General features: G+C 49.2%; 1 protein-coding gene across 1 annotated transcript in view; it reads right to left on the bottom strand.

Moving 5' to 3' along the window:
- Nucleotides 1-12,577: 12,577 nt before the first annotated feature.
- The window catches only part of LOC141582515 (zinc finger protein 37A-like), a 49,702-nt gene continuing 38,528 nt past the window's right edge, over nucleotides 12,578-23,751 (bottom strand). The window contains exons 5-8 of the mRNA XM_074390757.1: nucleotides 22,055-22,327; nucleotides 21,238-21,339; nucleotides 12,883-12,977; nucleotides 12,578-12,663 (exon numbers count right to left, since the gene is read on the bottom strand). Of these exons, the coding sequence (XP_074246858.1) occupies nucleotides 12,898-12,977; nucleotides 21,238-21,339; nucleotides 22,055-22,286 (414 nt within the window). The 5' untranslated portion in view covers nucleotides 22,287-22,327 and the 3' untranslated portion in view covers nucleotides 12,578-12,663; nucleotides 12,883-12,897. The remainder of the gene's footprint in view (nucleotides 12,664-12,882; nucleotides 12,978-21,237; nucleotides 21,340-22,054; nucleotides 22,328-23,751) is intronic.

The following is a 23,751-nucleotide window of genomic DNA, read 5'->3' as shown; positions in this document are numbered from 1 at the left end:
AAGGGGAAGTTGGAGACAATGTCATGTCTCTGAGCCGCTGTCCAGGAAAGCATGGAGGAAGAGCTGGGGCTGGGGCTGAGGACTGGGAAAGGGAAAAGGGAGACGGGGGCTGGAAACGGGCATCCAGGGTCTTGGAATCAGAGCAGTGGGAGGTGGTGCTTGTCTATCACATGCATCTGCCGCCCAGATCCCTGCGTTTTCTTCTCTCTCCCACTGGTTAATACTCTCTCCAGGTAAGTCTTCCATCCTGAGATTTCCCAGCGTAGACCGTAACAAGCATGTGATGAGCAGAAGCAAAGTAAAAGGAATCGGGACATCTTGTGATTTGGGTAAGTTTTATTCATTAAGACTTCCTGGGCTGGGGACAGTGGCTCATGCCTGTAATCTCAGCACGTTGAAAGGCTGAGATGGTCAGGAGTTTGAGGCCAGCCTGAGCAATATAGTGAGGACCCCCCTCCCCCTGCCATCTCTACAATTTTTTTTTTTTTTTTTTTTTTTTTGAGACGGAGTTTCGCTCTTGCTACCCAGGCTGGAGTGCAATGGCGCGATCTCGGCTCACCGCAACCTCCGCCTCCTGGGTTCAGGCAATTCTTCTGCCTCAGCCTCCTGAGTAGCTGGGATTACAGGCACGCGCCACCATGCCCAGCTAATTTTTTCTATTTTTAGTAGAGATAGGGTTTCACCATGTTGACCGGGATGGTCTCGATCTCTTGACCTCGTGATCCACCCACCTCGGCCTCCCAAAGTGCTGGGATTACAGGCTTGAGCCACCGCGCCCGGCCTACAAGTAATTTTTTAAATTAGCTGGGTGTGGTGTGCACAACTGTGGTCCTGGCTGCTCAGGAGACTTAGGTGGGAGAATCGCTTGAGCTTGGAAGGTTGAAGCTGCAATGAGCTGTGATCGTGCCACTGCACTCCAGCCAGAAGACAGAGACCCTGTCTCTACAAAAAATAAGACTTCCTAAACACAGGGACCACTGTAGCAGACGTTTTCTATACATCATTTAAATTAATCACTAAAAGAGGCTAACACCTGTAATCCCAGCACTTTGGGAGGCCAAGGCAGGTGGATCACCTGAGGTTAGGAGTTCAACACCAGCCTAGCCAACTTGGTGAAACCCAGTCTCTACTAAAAATACAAAAAACAAAACAACAACAACAACAACAAATCAGGTGTGCTGGTGCTCACCTGTAATCCCAGCTACTTAGGAGGCTGAGGCAGGAGAATAGCTTGAACCCGGGAGGTGGAGGTTGCAGTGAGCCAAGATCGCACCACTGCACTCCAGCCTGGTAAGATCGGAACTCCATCTCATAAATAAATAAATAAATAAATAAATCCCATGGGGTTAAGGATGCTGCTAATGCTTGAAACTGTTAAAAAAAAAAAAAATCCCCCTAAGCTCTCTCTACTCCTAACTGAAAGAGTTGAGATTAAAATGCAGATGTGGCCGGGCGCGGTGGCTCAAGCCTGTAATCCCAGCTCTTTGGGAGGCCGAGGCGGGTGGATCACGAGGTCAAGAGATCGAGACCATCCTGGTCAACATGGTGAAACCCCGTCTCTAATAAAAATACTAAAAATTAGCTGGGCATGGTGACACGTGCCTGTAATCCCAGCTACTCAGGAGGCTGAGGCAGGAGAATTGCCTGAACCCAGGAGGCGGAGGTTGCAGTGAGCCAAGATCGCGTCATTGCACTCCAGCCTGGGCAGCAAGAGCGAAACTCCATCTCAAAAAAAAAAAAAAAAGCAGATGTGTGTGAACCCAGACTCCTGTTTGTTCCACTGTGCCCCGAGCAAAGACCAAAGCTAGGCTCCTGCCCTCAAGAAACTGGAGAGTTCGACCTTGGGGCACTCTCAGTAACCACAGCACTTGAGTGCCTCATCAAGCGGGTAGATGAAGAATCTAAGACCCAGAGGAAAGAATGTAACCAACTTGTCAACGCCACATGCCATTGCAGAGGCCAGACAGGAACAGGGACCAAACCTCTCAACTCCAGCCCCAGACTTCCCTGTGGTGATCCCGGAGGTGGATAAAGGAGCCAACCACATCCCAGATGGCACTGTACACTGGCACAAGCCTGTGCAAATGGGCACTTACATAAGTGCATTCATAGAGCTAGAAAGAGCCTTTTTTAATTTTTTTTTTTTTTAGATGGAGTCTCACTCTTACCCAGGCTGGAGTATAGCCGCATGATCTCTGTTCACTGCAATCTCTGCCTCCCTCGTTCAAGCAATTCTTGCTGCCTCAGGAGAAACAAAACAAAACAAAACGGGGGCCAGGCGTGGTACTCACACCTGCAATCCCAGGACTTGGGGAGGCCGATGCACGTGGATCACCTGAGGTCAGGAGTTTGAGACCAGCCTGGCCAACATGGTGAAACCGCATCTCTACTAAAATTACAAAAATTAGCCAAGTGTGGTGACACATGTCTGTAATCCTAACTACTTGGGAGGCTGAGGCAGAACCCAGGAGGCAGAGATTGCAGTGAGCCTAGATCACGCCACTGCACTCCAGCTTGATGACAGAGTGAGACTCTGTCTCAAAAAAAAAAAAAAAAAAAAAAAAAAAGTAGCAGAACCAGAAGAAACATTCAGATCATTTAGTCCAACTCTTATTTCAGGTGAGGAAATGGGCTCATGCACTGATGAGCTCACCCTTACACAGTAGACATTCAAAGATGGATGTCATGGTTCTCAATGCAGTGGCTGTTGGTTTAAGTGCCACAAAAATGACCTCAGCGTACTACCAGCCTCCTGTGCAGAAAGGAACCATTAGCTAAATATCACGGAGTGGCTCTGATGATGATGAAATGTCAGTATCAACCTGATCTAGTAGTTTGATGGGCATTGGTAGATATCCGCCCTGGTAGGTGTGTAGTGTCTTGAAGCAGTGCATCAACCTAGCCAGGTAAGTCTTCTTAGGGAAGGTGAGGCAAGTTTGTGTTACGTTTCAAAGGAGTAAAGCTTTTTCTTTATTGTTTCAGTAGGTTTTTGGGGAACAGGTGGTGTCTGGTTACATGGATAAATTCTTTAGCGGTGATTTCTTAGATTTTGGTGCACCCATCACCCAAGCAGTGTACACCATACGCATTATGTAGTTTTTCGGGGTGTGTGTGTTTGAGATGGAGTCTTGCTCTTTCTCCAGGGGTGCAGTGGTGTAATCTCGGCTCATTGCAACCTCCACCTTCCAGGTTCAAGCAGTTCTCTTGCCTCGGCCTCCTGAGTAACTGGGACTACAGGAACACGCCGGTACGCCCAGCTAGTTTTGGTATTTTTAGTAGAAACAGGGTTTCACCATGTTGGCCAGGCTGGTCTCAAACTCCTGACCTCATGATCCACCCGCCTTGGACTCCCAAAGTGCTGGGATTAAGGGCCACTGCACCCGGCCCCATTATGTCGCCTTTTATCCCTCACCCCCATCCCAACCTTCCCCATGTCCCCAAAGTCCATCGTGTCATTCTTACGCCTTTGCATCCTCATAGCTTAGCTCCCACTTATGAGTGAGAACGTACGTTGTCCTGAGTTACTTCACTTAGAGGAATGGTCTCCAATTTCATCCAGGTTGCTGTGGATGCCATTATTTTGTTTCTTTTTATGGCTGAGTAGTCGTCCATGGTATAGATATGCCACATTTTCTTTATCTACTCATTGACTGATGGGCATTTGGGCTGGTTCCATATTTCTGCAATTTTGAATTGTGCTGCTATAAATATGGGTGTCTTTTTCATATAATGATATATTTTCCTCTGGGTAGGTACCCAGGAGTGGGCTTGCTGGATGGAATGGTAGATCTACTTGTAGTTCTTTAAGGAATATTTAAAGTAGTATAGTCTTAAGGATTAGGCTATAGGAAGAAAAAGAGGAGAAGAATGTGTCTGAGTTGAGTGCCTCCAGAGTAAGGCAGGACGGTTGACCTCGGCTGGGTGTGCAGCTGGACGAGATTCTAGTAATTTGGAGCAGTATTGACCATAAAGATGATTTACTGCAGGTACCTCATCTGAGATTGATGGTAGCTGATGGTAAATGCCAAGGGGCATTGTTAGGGAAGGATCCAACAGAATTCAGAGCAGCTGACTACAGCACAAGGCTGGAGCCTCTGGCTCTCTGAGGTTCCAGGGCCAGAACCCCAAGTCAGGGGGGACATTGAGAAGAGGCACAAACTTGGGAGAAATAAGGATAGCATAACTAATTCCTTCACATTTTAAAATAATTCAGCAAACACCACAGATAAACAGACCTCAAATCTTTGATTCCGGGAAACTGAGTTTAGTGGAGTTGCAAAAATGACACCTGGGATTAGAGGAGGACACAGAGCCTGCCTGGGCAGAAGGGTCGTCAGCCAGGACATGGCATAGGCGTGCAGCCTTGGAGGATGACTGGAACCTTCGAGACAGCCTGCACACAGTCATGTGAGTCTCTCACTCCAATCCAGGGACAGGGGAAGGGAACAAAAGACGATGCCGAATGTGACCTTGTGAACGACCACACGTGCCATGCTAAGGAGTGTGGATTTGACCCTGATGGCTGAGAGGGACTGTTAAGCAAAGAACTGATATTTGTGGATCAGAAGGTGCCGTTCTGATTGGTGGCATGGGAAAGTGATTCAGAGGTTGGCTGGAGACTGGAGGATCAGGAGTGTCTGTTAGGAAAGAGAAAACAGGGCCAGGCACAGCAGATCACACCTGTAATGCCAGCACTTTGGGTGGCCAAGGCGGGCGGATCACTTGAGGTCAGGAATTAGAGACCAGTTGGGCCAACAGGGTGAGACCCTGTCTACTAAAAACACAAAAATTAGCCAGGTGCGGTGGTGGGCACCTGTAATACCAGCTACTCTGGAAGCCAAGGCAGGAGAATTGCTTGAACCCGGGAGGTGGAGGTTGCAGTGAGCCAAGATTATGCAACTGCACTCCAGCCTGGGCCACACAGTGAGGTGGTCTCAGTAAGGAAAGAGAAAACAGAACTCAGGGGAGAGAGATGAACTCCGAGGTGGAAGTGCGTTCATGGTGTCCAGTTTCATTTGAGGGTGCAGGAAAGAGGATTAATCTAGATTGAATCTTCCTTATTTTGGCATGGGACAGGTCCATTCCCAGAAAGAGAGGGAGGCTTGGGTTAGAAGTAGCAAATGGAGTTTGGGACAGGTTGAGTTGGAAAGGTTGGTGGAAGGGTTCAGAAGGCAGTGGAAAATATGGTTCTGGGCTGGGTGTGGTGGTTCATGCCTGAACCCCAGCATTTTGGGAGGCCAAGACTCATCTGAGCCCAGGAGTTTGAGACCAGCCTGGGCAACAAAGCAAGACCCCCATCTCCACACAAAAAATTAATCAGGTGTTATGGTACACACCTATAGTCCCAGCTACACAGGAGGCTGAGGTGGGAGTTTTGCTTGAAGCCCGAAGCTTGAGACCAGCCTGGGTAACATAGCTAGACCCCATCCCTACAAAAAATACTTTTTTAATTAAAAAAAAATTTTTTTTAAGGTTTTTTTTTGTTTGTTTGTTTATTTTTTGTTTTTAAAGGCTGGGAACGGTGGCTCATGCCTGTAATCCCAGCACTTTGGGAAGCCAAGGCAGGTGGATCACCTGAGGTCAGGAGTTCGAAACCAGGCTGACCAACCTGGAGAAACCCCGTCTCTAATAAAAATACAAATATTAGGTGGGCACAGTGGTGAGTGCCTGTAATCCCAGCTGCTCGGGAGGCTGAGGCAGGAGAATCACTTGAACCTGGGAGATGGAGGTTACAGTGAGCAGAGATTGCACCATTGCACTCCAGCCTGGGCAACAGAGCAAGACTCTGTCTCAAAAAAATAAATCAATAAATAAAATAGTTTTTTTAATAAAAAGTTTTTAAAAATTTAAAAATTTAAAGTTTTTTAAAACAAAAGTTCTTTAAATTTTTTAAAAATTGCTTTTTAAAATTAAAAACTTTTTTCAATTAAAAAATTTTAAAATCTTTAAAAAAAAATTTAAAGAAGTTAAAAATTTTTTTAAACATATATTAGCTGGGTGTGGTGGCTCCCACCTGTAATCCAGCACTTCGGGAGGCTGAGGGTGGCGGATCACCTGAGGTTGGGAGTTCGAGACCAGCCTGACCAACATGGTGAAACCCCCATCTATTAGCTGGGCATTGTTGCAGGCTCTTGTAATACCACCTACTCAGGAGGCTGAGGCAGGAGAACTGCCTGAACCCAGGAGGCGGAGGTTGCGGTGAGCCGAGATCGCGCCATTGCACTCCAGCCTGGGTAACAAGAGCGAAACTCCGTCTCAAAAAAAAAAAAAAAAAAAAAAAAAAGCAGATACTTTAAGGTTTGGGGTGGTTTTTTGTTTTGTGTTTTTGTTGTTGTTGTTTGAGACAGACTCTAGCTCTGTTGCCAGGCTGGAGTGTAGTGGGGCGATCTCGGCTCACTGCAACCTCCAACTCCCTGGTTCAAGCGATTCTCCTGCCTCAGCCTCCAGAGTAGCTGGGATTACAGGCACATGCCACCACGCCCAGCTCATTTTTGTATATTTAGTAGAGACGGGGTTTCACCACGTCGGCCAGGATGGTCTCACTCTCCTGACCTCTCGTGCTCTGCCCACCTCGGCCTCCCAAAGTGCTTACTCTCCTGACCTCATAATCTGCCCACCTCGTTCTCCCACATTACACCCATGGTCTCAGCTACTTGAGGCGCTGAGGCAGGAGGATTCAGACATGTTAAGGCAGGAGGACTGCCTGAGTCTGGGAGGTCGAGGCTGCAGTGAGCTGTGATCACATTACCACACCCTAACCTAGGTAACAGAGTCTCAAAAATAATAGGTAGGGTGCGGTAGCCCAGGCCTGTAATCCCAGCACTTTGGGAAGCTGAGGCAGATGGATTGCTTAAGCCCAGGAGTTCAAGATCAGCCTGGGTAATGTGAAACCCTGTCTCTACAAAAAATAGAAAAATATGGGCAGGCACGGTAGCTCACATCTGTAATCCCAGCACTCTGGGAGGCCAAGATGGGTGGATCACCTGCAGTCAGGAGTTTGAGATCAGCCTGGCCAACATGGTGAAACTTCATCTCTACTAAAAATACAAAAATTAGCTGAGCATGGTGGAATGTGACTGTAGTCCCAGCTACTCGGGAGGCTGAGGCAGGAGAATCGCTTGAACCTGGGAGGCAAGGAGGTTGCAGTGAGCCGAGATGGCGCCAGTGTACTCCAGCCTGAGCCACAAAGTGAGGTGAGACATTGTCTCAAAAAATGAACAAATGAACGAACGAATGAATGAATGAAAAGGCTGGATGAGTTGGTGCACACCTGTGGTCCCAAATACATGGGGGCCTGCGATGGGAGGATTGTTTGAACATTGGAAGGAGGAGGTTGCAGTGAGCTGAGATGGCACCACTGCACTCCAGCCTCAGCAACAGAGCAAGATCCAGTCTCAAAAGTGATGATGATGATGATGATGATCTATGATTCTACATCTAAGAGGAAGGACTGGAATTCTCCTGACCATGGCAGCAGGTGCTCTGACTCATGAAGGCTGCTCTTCCTCATAAGGTGGCTGACCTCTTGGACAGGGTGGACACTCTTTCCTGGTCGATATTTTCTCTGTGACTGAGAGAGAAATGATGAACCCAGGATTGCAATGGGTTTGTCCTGAATTCAGCAAATGGGAAGAAAAGGGAATCATAAACCAACCATCCTGGGACAGGAGGGATAATGGATTCGTTATTCTATCAGCACTGGGCTGGGAGGCGTGCAGGGGGTCAGGTGGCCTCTGTGCCTGGAGGATTCTCACGTTGCTCCAGAGCCTTCACTCACGTGACTCTGTCTGCAGGACCGGTCATTTCTGCCGCTGAGCACCAGCCCACTCCACGCAGAGATCAGCCAGGAGAACCGCGGCTCCTTCCAGTCCTTTTCCTCACCGGGTGCAACTCTTCTTCCTCCCTGTAGGCTGGAAAAGAAGATGGCTGGCTCCCTAGGTATGGATGAAGTGGGATTTAGGAGGCGGGACAGAACTGGGACGGGCGGGTGGCCAGGTTTGAAGGAGACCCCTTGGGTGCCTGGAAGCGCGCAGAGCAAGGCACAGCAGCTCCAGCCATCTGAATTTCTGGGGAAACTGGACATTGGGAAGTGAAGGGTGCCAAGGACTGATTGAGGGGAGGTTTCTGGGTTCCTGGGGGAGTGTGGGGTCAGGGAGTGAGAAGTAAGGGGTGGGCCTCAAAAGGCTGGGCATGGGGAGGCTGGGTGCAGTGGCTCACTCCTGTAATCCCAGCATGTTGGGAGGCCAAGGTGGTGGATCACCTGAGGTCAGGAGTTCGAAACCAGCCTGACCAATATGGCGGAAACCCCATCTCTACTAAAAATACAAAAATGAGCGGGTGTGGTGGTGGGCGCCTGTAATCCCAGCTGCTTCGGAGCCTGAGGCAGGAGAAACACTCACACCCGGTAGGCGGAGGTTGCTGTGAGCCAAGATCATGCCACTGCACTCCAGCTGGGCGACACAGTGAGACTCCGTCTCAGAAAAAAAAAAAAGGTGGCTGGGCATGGGGTTCTGGGGGCTAGGACAGGCAAAAGGCATGCCGGTGTCTGGAAGGGAGGCCTCATGGTGACCCCTTTCCAGCCTGCACACCTGTCCCCACCGCAGACCCCAACGCAAGCCGCTGGCCGGAGTCCAACTGGACGGCCCTGCAGGAGTTCGTGATCCTGGGCTTTTCCACATGGCCCCCGGGGCTCCGTGTCGTGCTCTTCGCCCTCCTCTTCCCGCTCTACCTGGCCACCCTGGCGGGGAACCTGCTGATTCTAGGCCTGGCCCTGGTGGACCCTGCCCTGCACTCACCGATGTACTTCTTCCTGGGGGCGCTGTCCGCAGTGGAGGCAGCCTACACGCTGGTGCTGACGCCACGCATGCTGGCTGGCTTCCTCCTGCCCCCTGGGGGCCAGGCAATGGCCCCCTCCACTTGCGCCGCCCAGATGGGCCTCTTCGTGGCCCTGGGGGGCTCCGAGTGCCTGCTGCTGGCCGCCATGGCCCTAGACCGCTACTTGGCCATTTGCCACCCGCTCTACTACCCTCAGCTCATGACCACAAGTGTCTGCTGGGGCCTGCTGGCTGCCTGCTGCATGGGTGGCTCCGTCCTGGCCTTGGGCCTCACCATGGCCATCTTCCAGCTGCCTTTCTGCCGTGGCGGCCTGGTCAATCACGTCTTCTGTGACCTCCCAGCTGTGCTGGTGCTGGCCTGTGGGTCCCGGGCCCTGCAGGAACGCGTCCTCCTGGCAACCTGCCTGCTGCTGCTGGTGCTGCCCCTGCTCCTCATCCTGCTTTCCTATACCCGGGTGCTGGTGGTCATCTTGGGTGTTGGGGGAGCTGCGGGCCGCCGCAAAGCCTTCAACACGGTGGCGTCCCACCTCACCGTGGCCGTGCTCCACTACGGCTGTGCCACGGCCATGTACGCCAGGCCCCTGAGCAGCCGTTCCCTCGAGGAAGACAAGCTGGTCTCGCTCATCTACATCAACTTCACCCCATTGCTGTACCCGGCCATCTACACGCTGCGGAACCGGGACATGCAGGGGGCCCTGCAACGTGCGGTCCGCCAGAGGACGCCGGGGATGGGCCACCATGAGGATCTCGCCTGATGCTGGTGCCAGGTAGTGTTTGTTCTGAGATTTCCCCCACTGAGGGGGATGGGGGAATCTCACCATTCCAGAGCCATCTGAGCCTCCCCGATGCCTACTGGACGTATACCTAAGTGTATGGGCACTCAAGTCCCGCCAATCCAACTCTAGCCTAGCACAGCTGCATCTATTGGTATCTTGCACTGGATAGTTCTTTGCTGTTAGGGGATGTCCCATGCATTATAAGATGCTCAGCCACATCCTAGGTCTTTCTCTATTCACTGAATGCCAGTGGCATCCTCCACCTCACTCCTCCCTGTGATGATCAAAAATGTTATTGGGCTGGGTGAGGTGGCTCATGCCTGTAATCCCAGCACTTTGGGAGGCCAGGGAAGGAGGATCTCAAGTCCAGGAGTTTGAGACCAGCCTGGCCAACACGGTGAAACCCCATCTCTACAAAAATTGGCCAGGTGTAACGCTGTGTGCCTGCAGGCTCAGCTAGGTGGGAGGCTGAGACAGGAGGATTGCTTGAGTCCAGGAGGTGGAGGCTACAGTGAGCTATGATCGCAGCACTGTACTCCAGCTCGGGTGACAGAGCAAAGTCCTGTCTCAAACAAAACAAAAAAATACCTCCTGAAGGGCCCATTTAGGAGTCAGGAACCTCAGAGGCATAGTCTGTGCAGGTTAACCTCTGCCTACCTAACCTGGCTGGCAAACGTGCACACCTGTCTTATGTCTATGCCAGTGAGGAGCACCAAGAAGGAAGCTGCCAATGGCCTCAGAAGTCTTGGGAAGAGGAAGAGTCTATTCTCATACTGTCTCCATCCTTATCTGTGGCTTGAGGCTTGTGTCTGGGAACATGAAACACAAGCCCCAGCCCTGGAGCAGGAAAGCCTCCCAACCTTCCCCCAAATGCTACAGGTATGTGGGATGTGAATGCCTCTAAGAGAGAAATTGAGGACAGCTTTTTTTTTTTTTTTTTTTTTTGAGACAGAGTCTTGCACTGTTGCCCAGGCTGGAGTGCAGTGGCACAATCTCAGCTCACTGCAACTCTGCCTCCCGGGTTCAAGCAATTCTCCTGCCTCAACCTCCAAGTAGCTGGAATGACAGGTGCCTGCCACAGCACCCAGCTAATTTTTTGTATTTTTAGTAGAGATGGGGTTTTCACCATGTTGGCCAGGCTGGTCTCAAACTCCTGACCTCAGATGATCTGCCCGCCTCAGCCTCCCAAAGTGCTGGGATTACAGGCATGAGCCACTGCACCTGGCCTAGGACAGCTCTTTTTAGAGATTTTATTGTTTAGAGCAGTTTAGGTTCACAGCACAATTCAGAGGAAGGTACCGAGACATCCCATTTACCCCAACCCTAAATAAGATGCACCTCATTAAGGTTATCTATGTCAGATTCCTGAGAAACATGGGTTGAGGGAGTCTGTCTCTAAAATATTTTGTTTACTTCCAAAAGCTGTTTCAAAGACCATGACATTTCTGATTTTTTTTTTTTCTTTTTTGAGATAGAGTCTCACTCTGTCACCCAGGCTGGGGTGCAATGGCACGATCTTGGCTCACAGTAACCTCCACCTGCCAGGCTCAAGCAATTTTCCTGCCTCAGCCTCCTGAGTAGCTGGGACAACAGGCGTGTGCTACCACACCTGGCTTTTTGTATTTTTTAATAGAGATGGGATTTCACTATGTTGGGCAGGCTGGTCTTGAACTCCTGACCTCAGGTGATCCACCCATGTTGGCTCCCAGAGTGCTGGGATTACAGGTGTTAGCCACCACTCCCAGCCTGATTGTTCCATTTCTTAACTGGGATATGAATACGGCCAGTTCAAATTCTAACTTAGATGAGATACAGGTCAGTGCATATGGACTCAGCCAGGTAAACTCTTGCCCTACCCAGAGCCCAAGATAGACAGACAAGCTTTCTGTCTCCAGTCTGCCTTCTCCCTGGAAGTACAGCTTGTGTAGAAGGTTCTGCACTTCCGAGTTACTTCAGAGCCACTTCTCTGTCCTGTGCAGCCCCTAAGGTCTTGTTTGTTACCCTTCCATACCCTTTCACATTCAAGCTTCTAAGTAAACAAAATCAAACACATAGAACAGCTACAGCATCAACTCACAAACTTTATTTCTGGCTTTCAGTACCCTCTACATAGCTGGCACCTGGAAACTTACTTTCCCAAGAGCTGAATTATGCATCTAAAAGGATGTCACTGGTGGTGGTTCATCATGGCTGGTTGTTTTTGGTGGAAAGGTTTTCACTTCATTTTTGTTTATTGAGACAGGGTCTTGCTCTGTCACCCAGGCTGGAGTGCAATGGTGTGACCATGGCTTACTGCAACTTCAACCTCCTGGTAAGTTTCCAGGTGCCAGCTATGTAGAGGGTACCGAAAGCCAGAAATAAAGTTTGTGAGTTGACGCTGTAGCTGTTCTATGTGTTTTTGTTTACTCAGAAGCTTGAGTGTGAAAGGGTATAGAAGGGTAATAAAGCGTAAGTGATTCTCCCACCTCAGCCTCCCAAGTAGCTGGGCCTACAGGCATTTGCCACAGTGCCTAGCTGCTTTTTTTTTTTTTTTTTTTTTGGTTGGGACATGGTCTTACCATGTTGCCCAGGCTGGTCTTAAACTCCTGGGCTCAAGTATCTACCTTGACTTTCCCAAGTGCTGGGATTATAGGCATGAGCCACTGCCCCGGTGATTTTCACTTTAGACAGTCCACCGTATTGCCAGAAAAGGGAGTCCCAACATGGAAATATAACTTGTGAGATGGAGTCTTGCTCTGTCACCCAGGCTGGAGTGCAGGGGTGTGATCTCAGCTCACTGCAACCTCTGCCTCCTGGGTTCAAGAGATTCCCCTGCCTTGGCCTCCCAAGTAGCTGGGACTACAGGTGCCCAAGACAATGCCTGGCTAGTAGAGATGGGTTTTCACTAGGCTGATCTTGAACTCCTGACTTCAGGTGATCCAACCACCTCAGCCTCTCGAGTTGTTGGGATTACAGATATGAGTGACCACGCCCAGCAGGAAATAAAACTTACGCACTAGTTGATTGTGAGTTACTAGTTGTCATGAAGTTGTTAGCTTCCAGGATCAGGAGTTCTGTAATAGGTGACAACACACAACAGAAGAAGTGGTGTGAGGTGCTGCAGCAGACCTTTGGTTTAATAATGCATTCATCTTATTCTCACTATATATCACAAACACAGAGGGTATAATTTAGTATAGAAAGCCTCGATAGATATTGAACATATTGTGACATATGTCTACAAATTCACAATTGTGTTCTGTTCACCAGTGCAACTCAAAAACAAAAATTACCTGTCTGTGGCACAGTCAGGAACATACCCCTCTGTCCCTCTGGGGTGGTTCTGATGCCTTTTTAGATCCGTTTGTCTTAATGATTTCATTTCTTCCTGTAGTGTTGGCAACAAGAATTAAACTCCGTCTCAAAAGAGAAAAAAAAAAGCTTCCTATCCACAGTAGTCTTTAAGTATATCCTGGCTGGGCGCAGTGGCTCAATCCTGTAATCCCAGCACTTTGGGAGGCTGAGGCGGGTGGATCATGAGGTCAAGAGTTCGAGACCAGCCTAGCCATCATGGTGAAACCCCATTTCTACTAGAAATACAAAAGTTAGCTAGGTGTGGTGGCGCATGCCTGTAGTCCCAGCTACTAGGAGGCTGAGGCAGAAGAATCACTTGAACACGGGAGATGGAGGTTGCAGTGAGCCGAGATTGCACCACTGCTCTCCAGACTGGGTGACAGAGTAAGATCTGTCTCAAAAAAAATAAAAATTATCCTACAAAAATAGATCATTCTAGCACACCATGACCCTTCCAGCGTTAGTTTTAAACAGACTTTTTTAAAGACTGAGTCTCACTCTGTTACTCAGGCTGGAGAACAGTGGTGCAAGCCCGGCTCACTGCAACCTCCACCCCCCGTGTTCAAGTAATTCTCCTGCCTCAGCCTCCCAAGTAGCTGGGATTACAAGCACCCACCATGCCTGGCTAATTTTTTGTACTTTTAGTACAGATGCGGTTTCACCATGTTGGCCAGGCTGGTCTTTTTTCTTTTCTTTTCTTTTTTGAGACCGGGTTTTGCTCTTGTTGCCTAGGCTGGAGTGCAATAATGGTGTTATCTTGGCTCACTGCAACCTCCACCTCCCAGGTTCAAGTGACTCTTCTGCCTCAGCCTCCCAAGTAGCTGAGATCACAGGTCTGGATCACAGGTATGCGCCACCACGCGCAGCTAATTTTTCGTATTTTTAGTAGTGACATTTTCTCCGTGTTTGTCAGGCTGGTCTTGAACTCCTGACCTCAGGGGATCTACCTGCCTCAGCCTCCCAAAGTGCCGGGATTACAGGCATGAGCCACCTTGCTCAGCCAACTATGCTTTTCTTAAGCCACCAAATTGCAGAATTTCATTCCGATATGGGGCCTCTGCCTAGGTGGCGTCGTAGTTTTGGTGGAGGGCTCTTCCCTGATGTCCCTCCTGGATGTCCCTGGGCATGATGTGAGTTGGTGACAGTCCCGCCGTTTCCTCTTCACCCACGCAGCTTCTCACTGGTGTGGAGCTGGTGATGTTGGGTGCGGTTTGCCTTCTGGGAGGTCTTCCCACAGTGTGAGCACTGGTAGGGCTTTTTCCCCATGAGTCCGCTGGTGTGTGACGTGAGTCCGCTGGTGTGTGATGAGGCAGGAGTTTCTGGGAGAAGGCTTTCCCATACTCTGCGCACCTGTAGGGCTTCTCCCCGTGTGAGTCCTCTGATGCAGGATAAGGTATGATTTCTGGAAAAAGGTCTTTCCACAGTTGCTGCAGCCGTAGGGTTTCTCTCCTGTGTGGGAGCAATGGTGCTTGATGAGGCGTGGCTTGTGGGAGAAGGTTTTCTCACACTCCAAACACTGGTAATGCTTTGCTGAGGCATGGGTGGTCCCAGGGACAGAGAGGCCTAGCTTCTGGAAGATTGTTTTACCACATCTGCTGGCTCTACTGGGTTTCTCTTTTGTGTGAGTTCCCTTTCTGTTGGGGCAAACCTTCTTCCTGAAACCATTCCCTCATTCACTGCACGCAAAGTATATCTCCCCAGTGTGGACCCCATGATGTACCATGAGGTCCAATCTGCAGAAGGCTTTCCCACACTTTGTGCCTGCGTGGTGTTTCTCACTACTGGCTCCCTGATCTGCCTGAAGGCCTGCATTACAGCTTAAAGCTTTTCTACACTGGCTACATTCACGTGGATTCACTCCTGAAGGTGGAGTTTCAAGCTTTGAATAGAAGAACAAGTTCCCACGGCTGTCACACTCAAATCTACTCCTTGCCAGGTAGGCGTTAGGAGTGAGGTCCAGGTGGACTTTCCACACGAGTCACAGGTGTGACCTCCTGTTTGGAGGGAACGAGGTTTGTGTTCTGATGAAGTTTTCCCCCAAGTTGGTTATATTCATGAAGCCCATTTCGGGTCCAGTCTTTCTCGTCTAAAAGACAGCATCGCTCAAATGTTAGTCTTGGTGTTGCTGCTGTCTATCTGGTTGGGTAACAACTTGCCAAACTTCTTCTGGAAAAAATAGCACAAACTTTGTTGTTGTTGTTTTGAGATGGAGTCTTGCTCTGCTGCCACGCTGGAGAGCAGTGGTACAATCTTGGCTCACTGCAACCTCTGCCTCCCCGGTTCAAACGATTCTTCTGCCTCAGCCTCCCAAGCAGCTGGGTCTACAGGTGCCTGCCACCACACTGGGCTAACTTTTTGTCTTTTTAGTAGAGACAGGGTTTCACCATGTTGGCCAGGATGGTCTTGATCCCTTGACTGGGCTAACTTTTTGTCTTTTTAGTAGAGACAGGGTTTCACCATGTTGGCCAGGATGGTCTTGATCCCTTGACCTGGCTGTTGTTGTTTTTGGAGCTGGAGTCTGGCTCTGTCGCCCAAGCTGGAGTGCAGTGGCGCGATCTCAGCTTGCTGCAACCTCCACCTCCCAGGTTCAAGTGCTTCTCCTGCCTTGGCCTCCCAAGTAGCTGGGATTACAGGCATGAGCCATCACACCTGGCTAAATTTTGTATTTTAGTAGAGATGAGGTTTCACAATGTTGGCCAGGCTGGTCTTGAACTCCTGACCTCAAGTGATCCACCCGCCTCGGCATCCCAAAGTGCAGGAATTACAGATGTGAGCCACCACACCCGCCATACACATATTAATCTTGGAGTATTGTATCACAAAATTAGTGCAGAAAACCTTGAAGGGAAGATTCATTTTGTGATTTCAACCCTCACTGCCTGTAATCTCAGCTACTCGGGAGGCTGATGAGGGAGGACTGCTTGAGCCTGGGAGGTTGAAGCTGTAGTGAGCCGTGATCACACACCACTGCACTCCAGCCTGGGTGATGGAGTGAAACTCTGTCCCAGAAAGTAGTAAAGGCAAGTGCCTGGTCCCTCCCTTGAGGCCGACGTTACACAAAGGCCTTCATGATCAGCACTTCCTGTGTGCTCCCCACCTTATGCTCCCTTTCATTCTGTTTACTGACTGGATTTTCTCAAAGCATGAGGTCTTTTATTTTTTTTTGAGACAGTTTTGCTCTTGTTGCCCAGGCTGGAGTCCAATGATGCTATCTTGGCTGACTGCAGCCTCTACCTCCCGGGTTCAAGCCATTGTCCTGCCTCAGCCTCTGGAGTAGCTGGAATTACAGACACCCACCATGACACCTGGCTAATTTTTTCTATTTTTAGTAGAGATGGGTTTTCACCATGTTGGCTAGGCTAGTCTCCAATTCCTGGCCTCAGGTTATCTACCCGCCTTGGCTTCCCAAAGTGCTAGGATTACAAGCGTGATCCACTGCACCCGACCATTAGGTCCTTATTTATTTTTTGGAGATGGAGTCTCACTGTCACCCAGGGTGGAGTGCAATGGTGTGATCTCGGCTCACTGCAACCTCTGCTGTCTGGGTTTAAGCAATTCTCCTGCCTCAGCCTCCCGAGTAGCTGGAAATGTCTATGGCCATACCACCCTGAATGTGCCTGATCCCATCTGAATACCTGGGACTACAGGCACATGCCACCACACCCAGCTAATTTTTGTATTTTAGTAGAGATGGGGTTTCACCATGTTGCCCAGGCTGGTCTCGAACTCTTGAGCTCAGGCAGTCTACCTACATCAGCCTCCCAAAGTGCTAGGATTACAGGTGTGAGCCATTGTACCAGGCCGTAGGTCCTTATTGTTAAAGAAATTACCTTAGAGCTGGAGGTCTTTTCTGCAGTGACTTATTCTCACATGGACTGACGAATCTTTATGATGTCCAGCAGAAGAACACTAGAGTACACACAAGCCATCCTGGCCTCAGTCAGATTCCCTGCTGTCTCCTGATGCCTGTATGATCATCAAAACCACTTTGATGATTTTGTTTTGGGAACAGGGTCTCACTTCAGCCTCAAACTCCAAGCCTCTGGCGATCCTCCCACCTCAGCCTCCTAATTAGCTGGGGTGACAGATCCATGCCACCATGTCCAGCTAGGTTTTAAAATTGTTTTTGTAGATATGGGGGTCTCACTAGTTGCTCAGGCTTGTCTTGAGCTTCCAGGCTCAAGTGATCCTCCTGCCTCCCAGTTAGCTGGGATTATAAAAATTAGCCAGGCATGGTGGCTCATGCCTAGTCCCCCCGCCCCTACCCGGTAGAGATGGAGTTTTACTATGTTGCCCAGGTTAGTCTTAAACTCCTGGCCTCAAGTGATTCTTTTGGCTCAGCCTCCCCAAATGCTGAGATTACAGGCATGAGCCACCATACCTGGTGTATCTTCATTTGTATTTTAAACCAAAGACGCTACCTTCTGCCTCACCTCTGGCACTTATGTCCAGTCAAGGGCGTCACTCCTCTGTTAGGGGTTAGAAGTTCCTGGCCGGGTGTGGTGGCTCATGCCTGTAATCCTAGCACTTTGGGAGGCTGAGGCAGGCAGATCACCTGGGGTCAGGAGTCTGAGACCAGCCTGGCCAACATTGTGAACTCTATTAAAAATAGAAAATTAAAAATAGAAAAATTAGCCAGGTATGGTGCATGAACCTATAATCCCAGCTACTTGGGAGGCTGAGGCAGGAGGACTGCTTGAGCCTGGGAAGTAGAGGTTGCCGTGAGCTGAAATCGTGCCATCGCACTCCAGGTTGAGCAACAAACACTCCGTCTCAAAAACAAAAAGTTCTGGAGCTGAACAGCTGAATTCCTGAGAAGTAAAAACCACCTGCTCATTTCTGCCATCAGATTTCTCTGGTGAAACCCAGCCAGGGCTATTTTTAAAGCTCCTCAAGTGACTTTGGTGTAGATCTCCAATTAATTAGCAGTGCCTTGAACAAATGCTGACAAAGAATCCTTGACCTGATCAAAAGAGGGATTAAAGGAGTGCCCCCCAGAGCTTCTCAAAGAAACATGAAAAGTAAAATAGCTCTGGCCGGGTGCGGTGGCTCACATCTGTAATCTCAGCACTTTGGGAGGCCAAGGTGGGTAGATCACGAGATCAGGAGTTTGAGACCAGCCTGGCCAACATGGTGAAATCCCATCTCTACTTAAAGCCAGGTGTGGTAGCACGTTCGTATAATTCTAGCTACTTGAGAGGATGAGACAGGCGAAGTGCTTGAGCCTGGGAGGCAGAGGTTGCAGTGAGTGCACCATTGTACAACAGCCTGGTCAACAAGAGCAAGACTCTGTCTCAAAACAAACAACAGCTCTTCTCTCCATGGGGTTATACTGAGTACCCGTATAGCCCATTAGGCAGAATGGAGCCATATTACATGGTTTTGAAAGAAAAGGCATTTAAAAGTTATATAAAAGTTAACATACTAGGCTGGATAGTAATCAGATGCATGAAGTAGACAAAGTTGAAATTAACATCTAAGATCAGCTGGGCACAGTGAATCACACGTGTAATCCCAGTGCTTTGGGAGGTGGGAGGACTGCTTGAGCCCAGGAGTTCGACAATCCTGGGCAATGTCGTGAGACCACATCTCCACAAAAATAACCCTGAAGATCAGCCAAGTTTGTTTTTCTAGAGATAGGGTCTTGCCCTGTGACCCAGGCTGGAGTGCAGTGACATGATCAGAGAGCACTGCAACCTCAACCTCCTGGATTCCAGTGAGCCTCCTGCCTCAGCCTCCCAAAGTGCTGGGACTATAATTGACAGCAGCCATGCCTGGAGGGTTTAATTATTTGATTCCATTACGGGTGCTAGCTGATCTTCAATTTTTTTTTTTTTTTTGAGACAGGGTTACGCTCTGTTACTCAAACTTGGAGGAACCACAGCTCATTACAGCCTCAGCCTCCTGTGCTCAAGTGATCCTCCCCGCTCAGCCCCTTGATTAGATGAGGCTACAGGTGCATGCCACCATGCCTGGCTAATTTTTGTATTTTTAATAGAAATGGGGTTTTGCCATGTTGGCCAGGCTGGTCTAAAACTCCTAACCTCATGTGATCTGTCTGCCTCAGCCTCCCAATGTGCTGAGATTACAGGTGTGAGTCACCACACCTGGCCCCTGAATAAGCATTTAATAGGATAGATGGTGCCAGCTCCAAATAACCCAGCCCCTTTGTTTTCTGTGGCAGAAACTTGGTGATCAGCATGAATCAGTGCCACCTGAGGGTGAGCTGGGAGGGAGACAGCAGTGATTTAAAGTCATCAAGTTGGCTGGGTGTGGTGGCACATACCTGTAATCCCAGCACTTTGGGAGGCCGAGGTGGGCAGATCACAAGGTCAAGAGATCCAGACCATCCTGGCCAACAGGGTGAAACCCTGTCTCTACTAAAGAGACAAAAATTAGCCAGGCATGGTGGCACATGCCTGTAGTCCCAGCTACTTGGGAGGCTGAGGCAGAAGAATCACTTGAACCCGGGAGTCGGAGGTCACAGTGAGCCGAGATGGTGCCACTGCACTCCAGCCTGGTGACAGAGTGAGACTCCATCTCACAAGAAATTTAAAAAATCAAGTCATCAAGTTACACTAAAGGACAGGAATGGCTTTCACCAGTTTGCAGGCGTGACAGAGAGAATGGGAACTGAATTATACATGTAGCAAATATGTTTTTGAGGCATTTCATGGTGGAAGAAAAAGATGAAAAGTAAAACAAATGGCACAAAATAACAGCTCTTATAACATAGGGGAGATAAAGGAAATCTCTGAACACATGAGAAAGCCTGTTTTATAACCACAGGGAAAAGACTGAAGATCCTACAGGAAGACTTAGCAACCAAGGTCTTAGTGGGGACGGCAGAGCAGAATAAAAGGACAAATGAAAATAGAGGGTCAGGCATATGGATCATGCCTGCAGTCCCACCTCAGGAGGCTGAGGCAGGAGGATCCCTTGAGCCCAGGAGTTCGAGAACACCCTGGACAACATAGGGAGACCCCATCTCTACAAAAATAAATAAATAATTGGCTCAGTGTGAAGGCGTGTGCCTGTAGTACCATCTACTCAGGAGGTTGAAGTAAGAGGATCGCTTGAGCCCAGGAGTTGGAGGCTGCAGTGACCTATGATCACTCCATTGCACTCCAGTCTGGATGACAGAGCAAGACCTTGTCTCAAAGAGGGCCAGGTGCAGTGGTTCAAGTCTGTAATCCCCGCACCTTGGGAGGCAAAGGTGGGAGGATCACCTGAGATCAGGAGTTCAAGACTAGCCTAGCCAACATAGAGAAATCCCATCTCTACTAAAAAAGTTATATATATATACAAAAATTAGCTGGGTATGGTGGCACACACTTGTAATCCCAGCTAAGCAGGAGGCTGAAGCAGGAGAATCGCTCGAACCCAGGAGGCAGAGGTTGCAGTGAGTCAAGATCACACCACTGCACTCCAGCCTGGGTGACAGAGCCAGACTCTGTCTCAAAAAGAAAAAGAGAAAATAGACTATGACTTTCTCTAAAATCCAGGAACAGGAAAGGAATTGTGCAGTGATGTGTGCAAGTGGCAGGATCAGTGAGCATTTCAAGGTTTAGGGCCGAATGTCCTAAACAAAGATCTCAGCTTCTTGCAAAGATCTGAGGCTTTTTTTTTTTTTTTTTTTAGACAGAATCTTGCTCTATCGCCCAAGCTGGAGTGCAATGATGCAATCTCAGTTTATAATCTCTGCCTCCCAGGTTCAAGCAATTCTCCTGCCTCAGCCTCCCGAGTAGCATACCACCACGCTTGGCTAATTTTTGTATTTTAGTAGAGATGGAGTTTCACCATGTTGGACAGGATGGTCTCAATCTCCTGACCTCAGGTGATCCATCTACCTTGGCCTCCCAAAGTGCTGGGATTATAGGCATGAGCCATTACGCTGGACCAAGATCCCAGGCTTTTAAGCAAGAAAACATCCAGCCAGGTGTGGTGGCTCACACTTACAATCCCAGCACTTTAGGAGGCCGAGGTGGGTGGATCACCCAGGGTGAGGAGTTTGAAACCAGCCTGACCAATATGGTGTAAACCCCACCTCTACTAAAAACACAAAATCAGCTGGGTGTGGTGGCGAGCACCTGTAATCCCAGCTACTCAGGAGGCTAAGGCAAGTGAACTGCTTGAACCCAGGAGGCGGAGGTTGCAGTGAGCTCAGATTGCACCACTGCACTCCAAACTGGGCGACAGAATAAGACTTGTTCTCAAAACGAGAGAACATCCATGGTTCTGCTTTGCAGACTTCCAGGAGCCTCATCCCCGGCCCCTGCAGGCCGCCCGCTCACCTGGGAAGTGCCACGTGCCCATCTCCTCCTCTTCCTCCTCCATCCATAGCTCTTTCCCCTGCTCCAACCTGAAGATCACAGCTGGTTTGCCAACTTGACACCCTGTTTGGGAGAAACAGTTATCGGATTTGTGCTGAGCCAGCTGGGCCTTCCCAGCAAGTGGACTGTTAGTTCAGCCTGCAGAACAAAAGGTGGACATCTCAGCCACGGAAAAGCTGATTCACTTGGGAGGTAACTCCACAAAGACTCCAAGTGAGATCCAGACTCTCTGACTGCTGAAACCCAAGGCCAAGCCCTTTTATTTTTGACACAAGGTCTTGTTCTTTTGCCCAGCTTGGAGTGCAATGGCACAATCACAGGTCACCACAGCCTCAACCTCCTGCACTTAAGCAATCCTCCTGCCTCAGCCTCCTGCGTAGCTGGGACTACAGGCATGCATCACCATGTTTAATTTTTTAACTTTTTTGTAGAGACAGGGTCTTGCTATGTTGCCCAGGCTAGTCTCGAACTTGGGCCTCAAGTGATCCTTCCATTTCAGACTCCCATGTAGCTGGGACTGCAGGCACATGCCACCATGCCTGGCTAATTTTTTATTTTTAAATTGTATAGATTGAGTCTTGCTATGTTGCCCAGTCTGGTCCTGAACCTGTGGCCTCAAGCAATCCTCCCACCTCAGCCTCCCAAAGTGCTGGGATCACAACCATGAGCCACCACACCTAGCCTAGCACTTTTAGTGCATGAAAGACTTCCCAGTTTTATACAACTAAGAAAGGAAAGAGGTCATGTAACCCGAGGAACACTGGAAACCCTTCCTCACCCACAGAGACCAGGTGGCTGCAGTCCTCCAGCATCACATCCCGGTACAGGGTCCTCTGCTCCAGGTCCAGCTGCTGCCACTCTTTCCAGGTGAAGCCCACAGCCATGTCCCCGAAGGACAGTGACCCCTGGAACAGCACATGGCTGATTAATGTGGAGTGGTTGGCAATGGGTACCATGGCAAAGGCATAGAGGAAATAGATCTTACCATCTTCCAAGGTCGCTTTCGCCATGTTAAGTAATATAGGAAGCTTAGCACACCCGTAACTTTGTACTACGTTTTGTGGGAGAGAAAAAAAGATTAGAAAAAAAAATCTTGGCCGGGTGTGGTGGCTCATGCCTGTAATCCCAGCACTTTCGGATGCTGACGTGGGTGGATCGCTTGAAGTCAGGAGTTCGAGACCAACTTGGCCAACATAGTAAAACCCCATCTCTACTAAAAATACAAAAATTAGCTGGGCATGGTGGCAGGTGCCTGTAATCCCAGCTATACAGGAGGCTGAGGCAGGAAAATCGCCTGAACCTGGGAGACAGAGGTTGCAGTGAACTGAGATCCTGCCATTGTACTCCAGCCTGAACAACAGAGCGAGATTTCATCTCAAAAAAAAAAAAAAAAAATCTCCTTACTGGATCTCCATTCATTCCTTCAGTGATCAAGCATCTTCCAAGGACCTGGCATGCTGCTGGTGTTCTAGGTGCTTGGGGTCAAGGGCTGAACACAGACTTGTTCCTGTTCTAAAGGTGCTTAAATGTGCTGCTGCCAGATGAACACATGAACACAGCTGTATGCTCCAATTGCACCGAAGGCGCTGGTAGACATGTGATTACGTACAGAATGGCATGAGGAAGACGGCAGCCAGATCCAATGTACTCATGTCAAGTGAAGTTTCCTAGGAGGTCACGGGTGAGCAGAATCAAAGATAAACAGTGATCTGATGTCTGAAGGATATTCCTAGCAAGACACCTGGCATGAGCGAAGGAGGCACAGAAAAGTCTGGTAGGAACTAGGAAGAGAATGAAATGCAGGTTATAAGGGGTGTGTGGGAGAGGGAGAGAGCCCACAAGCAGCTCACAGAAGTGACTGTTTTCCCTATAGGAAATGGGGACATCACGGTAATTAAGGGAGGGAACTACAGATGATCTGATGTGGAAAAAAGGTGAGAGCCACCGGAAGGGAGGATAACAGAAGATCATTTAGCACACAATTCTAATCCTCAATGTAAGATAGTGCTCAACAAGGCAGCAGCAAGGGAAATGCAGAGAAGGGATTCCGCAGATGCAGGACCAGGCTGGGCCTTCGTCACCCCTCCCATCCCCTCGCTCCATGAATTAGAGACCCCCATTTAAACATTTTCAATTTATACCTATTAGAAGAAAATATAAGAGGATATATCTAGATATGTGTATGTGTGTATGAAAGTATATATGTGTATAAATGTATATATGTATGTAAGTATATACAAATGTGTATACATGTGTGTGTATATATATAGACAGATGAGAGAGAGAGAGCTCCTCTTTTTTTGAGACAGGGTCTCACTCTGTCCAGGCTAGAATGCAGTGGTGTGATTATGGCTCACTGCAGCCTCTACCTCCTGGGTTTAAACCATCCTCTCGCCTCATGCCCCCACTCTCCAGTAGCTGGGACTACAGGCATGTGCCACCATGCTAGGCTAATTTTATCTAAATTTTTTGTAG

This window comes from Saimiri boliviensis, chromosome 20, assembly GCF_048565385.1.
Source record: "Saimiri boliviensis isolate mSaiBol1 chromosome 20, mSaiBol1.pri, whole genome shotgun sequence".
Taxonomy (NCBI): Eukaryota; Metazoa; Chordata; class Mammalia; order Primates; family Cebidae; genus Saimiri; species Saimiri boliviensis.
Note: the sequence above shows the minus strand (reverse complement) of the source record. Positions and strands in the feature narration are given on the sequence as shown.